Below are 10,446 nucleotides of genomic sequence, written 5' to 3'. Positions count from 1 at the left end.
CACAAATTTTGAAATTGTACATCCGATTCCCGAATCCAAATAATAATGTAAATTGTAAACAACAGTGGTCTCAGCACCGATCCCTGTGGAACACTACTTCTACAAGATTGTGGTTTGCTGGATGCTGCATAACTTTGCTCTGCATCGGGGACAAGACTGCGCCATTATTGGAGGTGGTCCTTCAGCATGACAAGAGGATGGTGAGGAAGCAGAGGCTGCAGACAGAGTGCTTAAGCAGCAGCTCATTGAAGAATGCTTCAGCTGAACAATCCTTGCTCCACTGCATTAACAATATGTTAACCATCTATCTGTCCCAGTCCTTCCATGCTCAAACGAATTGCATCTGCTCAAATACCAACATCGATATTCATGTCAAATAACATTGTAGGGTGACCAGCTATGACAGGAATACTCACTGCACACAAAGATTTCAAAAAGCATTATAATTTTACAGCCTAACACTAAATATCACACAGTGTGAGCCTCCAGTAGACAGAATGGTTTGTGCATAATGGTCTTTTCCAGTCCTAAAAATGCTGATGTTCTTATAAAAATTTCTACCCATTTACTCCGAGTATTAATCCAGCATGTCCAGCCCGTTTGAACATCCTGAAAACGTGGTTCAATATTTCTTAAAGGTTAAATGAGTAACCCACCGTTATAGAGTCAAAAATAAGCACTCATCCCCATCTTAAGAGTGCTTTTGAGTGAGAAAGACTCATCAAAAGGAGGGTGCCCTTTCTCCCTCCCTCTTTATTCCCAGTCACAAGGGTGACCTGCAGACATATTCTCAGGTCTGCCAATGTTGCTCTGAAATAAGCTGCTTGGTTTTCCAGAGTGGTCCATTCTTACCATTTTGGGAGGTGCATTGTTAAGGGCTATTATACAGGGAATAAGGGGTTAATCTACCTCCATCCTCCTCCACTCTGGTCCCATTTTGGCAAAGGTTTTCTTTTGAGATGTCCTTTTGAAAGTTTTTTTTTATTTGTGGCACAGTGCCTTTGCTAAGCTTCCAAAACTAATTCCATGCTTGTCACGTAAAGATACTTTTTGCACTGACAAATTGGACAGCAAAATCTCATCACAAGTCATTTGGGGCAAAGACTTGCTCAGAATCTCATGCTCCATCTAATACGCTGCACCACTTAATTCCAGTACTGGACAAAGAAAACAAACATTGCAACAAAAATAAACCACAATTACACCAATTCCTGGCAAAGGATGCAGGAAAATGAAGGTTTTTGTACCTTTTTTTGTGGAGAAATTAACAACTTCCATACAATAGCATAGCTAAAATCAGGAATTCAGCCCTGTCAAAAACAGACATTATATTGATACTATGGCACAATTTTAACCCAAACCATCGGCTATTACACCATTAAGAAAACATTCCTTAAGTAATACAAGTTAGAAAGGATCTAAAACCATTTACATGCAATCAAACATACACACACAACTTGAGTTATAAAAAAATCCTGCTTGGAGCCTGTGGAATATAATTTTTTATTGCACTAACAATCAGTATAGCTCAATTGTATAATAATTATACATATAACTTGTATCCTCTATTTCTGATGCAAATCAGTTCTTATTTATTAAAGAAATTCATGAACCTACAAACTGACCAGGCTGAATTTTGTTCTGTTGAGCATTCATTTTTGACATGCCACAAAAGCATAGGCAAACAATATGTTAATATGACTTCCCTACTTTACATCACATAATTACCATTTTAGGAGGAATGTCAGTGACACTTTTGAACGAGAAGGGCTTGGTGAGTAATGAGGACGCCCTCTTTCCCTTCATCTGCCCCTCCACCACAACCACAGCTCCAGCCCCTTTATTCACAGAGGTCTGTTTACAAAAATGTCTTTATAAAAACATTTTTTCTGTGTGGCATAACGCCTGGTTGAGTATTCTGGCCAGTCTCACACTTTACACCCTTCATAAACTTGAGATCATCCAAAATTCTGCTCTGTATCCTAACTTGCACCAAGTCCCATTCACCCATCATCCCTGTGCTTGCTGACTTACGTTGGTTACTGGTCTGGCAACACTTCAATTTTAAAATTCAAATCCCTCCGTGGCCTCGTCCCACCCTATCTCTGTGACCTTATAACCTTATAACCCTTCGAGATCTCTGCGCTCCTCCAATTCTGGCTTCTTGCACATCCCTGATTTCCATTGTTTCACCATTAGTGGCCGTGCCTTCAGCTGCCTAGGCCCTAATCTCTGGAATTCCCTCCCTGAACCTCTCCACCTCTTTACCTCTCTCCTTTAAGTCATTCCTTAAAACCTACCCCTTTGACCAAGCTTTTGGTCATCTGTCCTAATATCTCTTTATGTGGCTCCATGTCAATTTTTTTCTGAAAACACTCCTGTGAAGCGTCTTGGGATGTTTTACTATGTTAAAGGCGCTATATAAATGCAAGTTGTTGATGTTTGGTTTTGTTGCCAAAGAGCTGAATTCAGGTGTCGTGCTGTAGAATATTCATCTTACCCAGAATTTCATGTGCCCTTTAACATGCTGCCGCAACAGCTTTTAGTGCTAGCATTATGGGCAATGATTAAACCAATTGAGCTGCAACAAAATGAGCCACAGTTGTAACGTGGGGAGTAGGAAGTTAATAAAGTCTCAATCACATCACATTTGGACTCACCATCCCCATTATCAATAATGACAAGATTGTTCTCATCACTCAATAAAAATCATACTAAAATCTGTCGCACCACATTAATCCTTTGAGGCCTATTGAGAATTTCAGGTCTGTGGCAGAGTTTTTTTTATTAAATTGTCATTTCTGAGCTGCTTGGTTTATGACTCTATCCCTTGCTGACTCTAGTAAGATTTTCAATTGGAATTCGTAGCTGTCCTCCTCTGCGCTGGCTTGATGTCCCATGTTGTTAGATAACACAGCAGAGATTCGACATGGCGACCTTGTCTGATGTCATTGTTTGTAGTTCTTGCTGTAAGTGTTGCAGTTCAAGGATTGATTGTTGCTGTTGGCGAAGTTCTCCCTGCAAACGGTGTTCTTCCTTAACTAAGCTGTCAATTGTATCTTGCAGTTTCTTTATTTCTGTTGTCCATTTCTTAGGAGAAAACAAAAAACTGTGTAACTTGGTGTACTTAAAGATTTCACCCGAAGCTGAAGTAAAGGAACAACTCACCCAAGAGACATGCCAATGACTTTGTGAATATGAGAGACCCATCTCTCCTCAGCACTTCAAGCTCATTACGATCTTCAATATGACTGAAATAAGATTTGTGCACCCAATCACTGCTGGGATATTCTGTAAATTCGACAACTTGATGCAATCTAAGAGAATTGTGGGCTTTGTATGGTACTGCTGCATGTTATTTCACACTAAATGTTCTTTTAACATTAGCTATATGGGTGATACTGTGTCCACTTGTAAATAATCCTATATGCTACAATTGCTTACTCAGTAGTTTATTTTTTAATTGATTTCGATATATAGTTTAAGAGACAATCTAAGGCTGCCAAATGCATCTTCTAATAATCTGATATATTGATTATTTCAATGTATTAGCTGATTTCCTGTAGCATTGCTGATGGGTAGCCTGAGATCTGGGCTACAGTTGTGATGTTTAGCTGCTAACATGGAGCTGTATTCAACATCATCTGTCTCTTAAAGCCATTGCTCATGTATTCCCTTTGGGGAGTGGTCTAAATAGGTAAATCCTGAAGTGAAACATCTATAGACTGGCAGCTGCTGGTAAATATTCTGCTCCTGGTCTCAGTGAGAGACTAAGTTATCCAGTTAAGAAAAACCAGAAGGAAATGACTGGTTTTCATTCTTTTTTTTAAATGTACTTCTGACACTTGGAAGTGTGATGTCTGATGTTTGCTAAACACTAGAGTTTTATATGTAAACTGAAGAGGAGCTGAACTTTCTAAATTGCCACAGGATCCCATGTAATAAAGTGATATTGGTTCATGTACTGGTGCCTCTTAACCTTCCTTTCTTGCTGTATTTTACCCTTTAAGCTGATGATTAAAAGTAATCTCAAAACAGACTTGATTTTCCCTTTACCTTTACATCTTCACTGTTCAAATAATTAAAGAAATGTGTATTCATTCAGCTGTTGTCAAATAATGGATTTCATATTCAGATTTTAGCACTAAGTGCTTTAAGAATGATCTGCAAATCTTCAGAACATTCCAAACTGTTTAATCCTTTCTGCCCAGTTTTGTCTCCTTTTCTGGAGACATCAATTCCTTAGGGTATGGTTCCACAGGAATTGGTAGCCTGTGTGAATCCAGAGAATTGCAGGAAGCTATTCAACTGTGGGAATGCCAAAACTGGGCCCATTCCAGTCCTCACCCAACATCCACACAAGTGCACTTTCCAGCAGGGGTCACTGTATAGCAATCACCCTGCTTAAGTTCCCTCCTCCTCTCTCAGCCCAGGTAAACTAAGGCACCTCACCTGCTGCCCAGGTGAAATCAGCTAACTGAGATCAAACCTGAGAACTTCCAGGCTGTACAAGTATTAAAAAATTACTGGGTGGCCATCAGGCAATGAACAACAGTCTTAAGCATAAAACATGCAATCAGGAGGATTCCGAGTACTGGTGTCCCTTCAGTAGCATTTAGGATTATGTGGCAAATTATACAAAAGGAGAATCCTATCAAACATCTTTAAATGATTTTGATTAGGTTCGTGATCAATGCTCGTGTTGGAATCATGTTGAATGATCTCTCAGTTCATTCAGATTGCCTTTATTGTCCCATATAATGGAGAGTTATCCATTTATAAGTGGAAGATCAGAAACTTTATTTGGGTTGTTTTATTATAACACCATTGATATCCAGTACAGAAACAGTCAGATTAAGGGGGTAAATGCAGGGTAGATATGTAGTGAAGGAGGGAAGGCTTCAAATTCTTGAGGCATTGAGGCCAGTTCTGAGTTGTACTGAATGGACAGCCTGCCCTGAACAGAGCTGGGACCAATAAAGAAATAACTTAGATTTATATAGTCCTTTTGATGACCTCAGAATGTCCCAAATTGCTTTATAGCTAATGAAGTATTTCTTAAGTGTAGTCACTGTTGTAATGTAGAAAACACGGCAGCCAATTTGTGCACAGCAAGGTCCCACAAACAGCAATGAAATTAATGACCAGATCATCTGTTTTAGGAGTAGGTTGTGAGATAAGTGTTGACCAGGACACTGGGAGAACTCTCCACTTCTTCTTTGAGTAATGCCATGGGATCTTTTACGTCCACCTGAGAGGACAGACAGGGACCTCAGTTTAACATCGCATTCGAATATCCTCAAAAGAAGCTTAACTAGAATTGTGGGAGGAAATTTAAACTAATATGCAAAGAGAAAGTAAAGCAAGGGAAAGCATGCTTTAGATATGTAGGGAATAAGATGGTTGAAGGAGATAAAGCAAGACAAGGTAGTAAAAAAAAATCAGGATGGGTAAAAAGAAATGCCAAATTGCCAAAGGTAAGGGAATCCAAATTAAAATGTATGTATATTGATGCACAAAGTATAAGAAACAAAACTGGGGATTAAAAAATCTGTGACATAATAGGGACCTAATAGTTACTAAACTTAAGGCAAACAACACACAGGTATCAGATAGTAACTGAAATATGGGTCAGGATTGACCATTACAATATCTGAGTAAAAATCTTTAAAGGATGGATGCAGAAGGAAAGAAGAGAAGAGGGGTTAATGGTATTAATTAGAGACAGTATCATTGCACATCAGCATAAGGATTGAAACAAATGGTCCAAATAGAATCTCTTTGGATTGAGAGGAGGAACAACAAGGTAGATATATTTCAGCATGGATAGATTTTTGTTCGGTGAAGATATTAAGGGATATGGAGCAAAGGCGGGTAAATGGAGTTGAGGTGCAGATCAGCCATGATCCAATTGAATGGTGGAACAAGTTCGAGGGGCTGAATGGCCTACTCCTATTCCTATGTTCTTTAGGGACTGGTTACATTACTGGGGTGGGGGGGGGGAATTTAATTTGCAGACAAATTAGAGAGGCATGTATTAAGGAGCAACAACCAATTGCCATCTTCCACACTTAAATGAAGAAATATGACCATTAATTCCTGTTAAGATAATAAATATTTCTTCTAAACTATAGGCGCAAATCAATTCACATGTAAAAGTACACAGCTAGATTTTCCCAGCATTCTTGTAATTGTTTTTATTTTTTACACATAATAAATGTTTCCTTTAAAGGTGCATTCCACGTTAATTGTGATTTGAATGTTAATTAATACTGAGGCTTTTACTGGGGCAATACCTTCAGTTTAAATGAGGTATTTTACAGGAATTACAGAGCTCCTCACCTTTATCCGTCAGCTCTGGCTTTAAGTTAAACAAAAGTTTATTTGGCCTCACATTTGCTAACATTTAAATATAAAAAAGGCCACACTCTAGAATGGTGGACCTTCACTTTTGGCCTGCACCAGCTATTCAAGACAAGTTATGAACATTAATTAAGCCATATTATACTTTATAACCACCCCCCCCCCCCTAGTTCTGCCTCCTTGTGACTAGAATACGGCTCCACGTGTGTTGCAAGTAACTCCAATATCTCACCCAGGTGACCATCCTTCACGTTCAGACTGTCAGTGTTTGGCGTGCTTTTCAACCTGACACCCATTCTCAACTCAGACTTAATGTTAGGAGGAACAAGTATTCGGTCTTTAAAGTATTACATCGCCAAACTCCCTCCCCAAATAGTTCGACAGAGCCAGGATGGAATGCTCCTTTAATGATTCACTGAAGCTTGTATTACCTGTCTGCACCATTCCTGAATGGAACTTCCTGACAGGGGACCTTGGACACTGCCATCTCTGCGTATGTAAACTTCACCCTGGTCAGTTTCATACAGTAAAACATCGCCGTCCTTCTTGGGCGGGTGTACAGTTAATCTCACAACCTTCAGAAACATCCCGGTGTCCCCATCCTTGATAACTGGAAGGAATGTGATGGAGTAGGAATTCGGGAAGAGCGGAGGTTTAAACCCTTTCAGAATTGAATCTATTAGAAGTCTAACCCGGTCTTCGTCTTTGTGATTACATTCCACTCCACACACGGTGCCGTCATCATTCACACCCACAAACAGACTGCCCCCTTCACTATTCAGAAACGCACAGACATATTTCCTAACGTGGTTCTTCAGAGCCATATTTAGGTATTCTCCTCCACCTCGCTTGAATTCAACATTCCTCGTTTCACTCCCCATCAGCGCCCCATAAAATAAACGTTCCTGTCCCGCAATCTCCCCTCCGATTATGGCGCTGTCTGACTTTGTGCCGCTTAGAGGCGTCGCTAAATGGTCAACGACTTTGTTTGCCAGGTAGATGGGTTTCCCTATGTGGCTTCCTAACGTTTCTTGTGTTTGTTCCAGTCTCTTCTTGTCCTTTTGCGCTTGACTGTGGGAGTCATGTTTTGATGTATCTGCACAACTGCTCTGGGAATAGTCAAAATACACAAGTAAGTTATAGGTCCATTGCCCTTCCAGGCCATGTGATTGAATTAACAGTTTTAGATGTCAACCCAAGCATTAGCAGAGGATGGATCTTACATTTGTAAAAATATTGGAATCTTCTATAATGTTGCTCAAATGCTGTTTAACGCAAATGTATGCTTGCATTTCAGGGTAAATTTCATCCATAACTTGTTACAGTGGAGCACCTGTGTATGTATATATCTGTGGAACAACCTTGGTGTCCTATTTGACCCTGAGATGAGCTTCCGACCATCACCAAGACTGCCTACTTCCACCTCTGTAACATCGCCCATCTCCACCCCTTCCTCAGCTCATCTGCTGCTGAAACCCTTGTCACCTTTCTTACCTCCAGACTGGACTATTCCAATGCTCTCCTGGCTGGACTCCAATCTTCCACCCTCTATAAATTTGAGCTCATCTAAAACTCTGCTGTCCATATCCTAACACTCAACAAATCCCGTTCTCCCCTGTGTTTGCTGACCTACATTGGCTCCCGGTCTGGGAACGCCTTGATTTTAAAATTCTCATCCTTGTTTTCAAATCTCTCCATGCCCTCGCCCCTCCCTATCTCTGTAACCTCCTCCAGCCCTACAACCCTCTGAGATCTCTGCGCTCCTCTGGGGATATCATTTTAAAATTAGAGCTAGGCCAATCAGGAGAGAAATCGGGAAGCACTTTTTCACACAAAGGGTAGTAGAAATCAGGAGTTCTCTCCCCCAAAAGGCTGTGGATGCTGGGACAATTGGAACTTTCAAGACCGAGATCAATGAATCTTTGTTAGGCAAAGGTGTCAAAAGATATGGAGCAAAGGCGGATAAATGGAATTGAGGTACAGATCAGCCATGACCTAATTGAATGGCGGAGCAGGCTGGAGAGGCTGAGTGGCCTACTCCTGTTCCTGTGTCTTGACTATGGATGTGACATATGGATTTAAAACTTCTTCACATAAGTTTATCTATGTGATTTATGAAATACAGTTTAATATTACAATGCGATTTCAGACCTCATCAGTTAAAACCAAAGTAGTGTTCAGAAATGTCAATGGCTAGGCCCAAGCAGCAATGTAAATTGACATAACCTTGCACTGAGGTAGGTCTTCACAAATACAGTCAAATTATTATTAAGTTAGTTATTCTCTGGTCTGTCAAATTAGACTATTTGGCAGGGCCTGCTTAACCTATTAAAAAAATATATACTTTTTGCCCATTCTTTGTTGTTTTCTCACCTCTTTTAGATTCTACTCAGACCCCACCCATTTCCTAAGATCAGAGTGCAGCCAATCTGCTCTGCCCTTTCTGCCAAACCTACTACTGATTTGTCCTTTGGCAAATGTGAGACAATGCTTGGGGTTGGTTCATCTACCAGTTTTGTCTTTCCAAGGGAAAGTCCTTGTTAAATCACTACCTCTCTCATATATATATGCAATGGGACCTTTCACAGTACAACAGAAATAAAATCCATGCAACAGGGCCGTGTTGTCTAAACAAGTGACTGAATAACCTCAAGACAAATATAGGAGATGAATTTGCCTCCACATGCCTTTATAAGGTTGAATCATTTAGACTGCTTACTGGTAGAGCTTGTGAATTATTTAAAGCTCTCAGCAAAATCTAATGTACCTAGCCAATTCTACAACTAATTGACAAACGCTAAACATGGATTGAGGCATGGGGTTGGAGGTTTAAACTGCAGAATTATTATTGAACTCAGATATCTTGTGCGAAGAGAAATGTGAAGAAGTGTGGACTTGGAAATGACCAAAATTATTAGCAGTTTCAGTGCAGTTTGACAAATTATTTTTTAAAATGGGGCGGAATCATAGCAGCGATTTTATTAGGAAACAATAAACTGGTTTTCATGATGCAAAATTGATGAAATGATGATTAATTTGTAATCGCCTTAGACAGGGTCTGATAGCAGCAAATCAAGTTACTATTGTACTTTGTTTCATTAAAGTTATTTTCATGCTATTTATACACATTGTGGCTTACTCAAAAAAATTCAATTCAATTAGTCAAGCACAACCTGCTCTTTACTAAGCTGTGCCTTTGTAAGTGTTCACTAATTTCATCCTGTATTACAGACTCCAGAATCTAGATTTTTCAATTGGAGTTACTTAAATATGGCCATTTAAAAAAATAAATGGGTTACCAGTGGTTAAGAAACAATGTTGACCAGAAAATCAAGGCTAAGAAGTTTACCCACAACTGAGGGAAAACTGAATGGCTTATTATTTCCTGGCTTATCCCTTTCCGCTTTCTTGGACAGAGTTATAAACAGCGTTGCCACCCTCCAATCCTTTGGCACAATTCCCATTCCAAAAAATGACTCTTCCACATTTCTGGTGTCTCTAAATATACATCAGAAGAGTTAAAGGAATATGAATGCAAATTATATCATGAAATTCCCCTTACCTTGTCGAAGGTGTATTCTGAAAAGTCACGGATATCCTTGGCAACTTTTAACATTTTCCCTTTAACTACTAATCCCTTCATATCATTTTGATCCAAAATGGCAGGATCTTGAAGTTGTTTCAAAATGTTTTGAACTCCACTCTCTGTCTTCAGGCGGATAAATGCATGGGCTCGTTTGTGCTTCTTGAACACTTCTATGTCGTGTCTTTGCAGGACAATGTCGATTGCAGCAAATAAATCTTTCAGCATGTAACTCAGCAGCTCCTTGGAGTAATCTGGATTTAAGTTACCCACAAATAATGACAAACATGGAGCCTTGACATTGTCATCATCCATTGCTTTACCAACAAAGCATTTTGCAGATGTTGTTGAGGCTAGAGCAAACCCTTAGATGTTTGGCGCTACGTATGATGTTTCCATTGCCCCACAAGATTTGACGGTCAAAATTTCTTGCTGGGGTTTCCCCTTAATTAAGGGCAGAAATTCTCTACCTGAAAGAGAAGTTGCACAAAGCAGACAGA

At 39.8% G+C, this 10,446-nt stretch overlaps 1 protein-coding gene across 1 annotated transcript; it reads right to left on the bottom strand.

The window, feature by feature from the left end:
• Nucleotides 1-1,522: 1,522 nt before the first annotated feature.
• LOC137342857 (schlafen-like protein 1) lies at nucleotides 1,523-10,261 on the bottom strand. Its single transcript, XM_068007037.1, has 3 exons — nucleotides 9,926-10,261; nucleotides 6,795-7,472; nucleotides 1,523-3,090 (listed from the first exon to the last, which is right to left on the bottom strand). The coding sequence occupies exons 1-3, from the start codon at nucleotides 10,259-10,261 to the stop codon at nucleotides 2,905-2,907; spliced, it is 1,200 nt and encodes a 399-aa protein (XP_067863138.1). The 3' UTR covers nucleotides 1,523-2,904.
• Between the last annotated feature and the right edge of the window lie 185 nt (nucleotides 10,262-10,446).

The sequence above is a fragment of the Heptranchias perlo genome, chromosome 26 (genome assembly GCF_035084215.1).
Source record: "Heptranchias perlo isolate sHepPer1 chromosome 26, sHepPer1.hap1, whole genome shotgun sequence".
Classification (NCBI taxonomy): domain Eukaryota; kingdom Metazoa; phylum Chordata; class Chondrichthyes; order Hexanchiformes; family Hexanchidae; genus Heptranchias; species Heptranchias perlo.
This window is presented reverse-complemented; position numbering and strand designations above follow the sequence as displayed.

Bases quoted from the DNA above. Each gene is read 5' to 3' on its own strand.
- LOC137342857 (XM_068007037.1), bottom strand. From the start codon at position 10,261: ATGGATGATGACAATGTCAAGGCTCCATGTTTGTCATTATTTGTGGGT. The intron at 7,473-9,925 runs GTAAGGGGAATT...GACTATTCCCAG, and splicing joins CAGAATACACCTTCGACAAG to AGCAGTTGTGCAGATACATC. The intron at 3,091-6,794 runs GTAATACAAGCT...TTTTCTCCTAAG, and splicing joins TTCAGGAATGGTGCAGACAG to AAATGGACAACAGAAATAAA.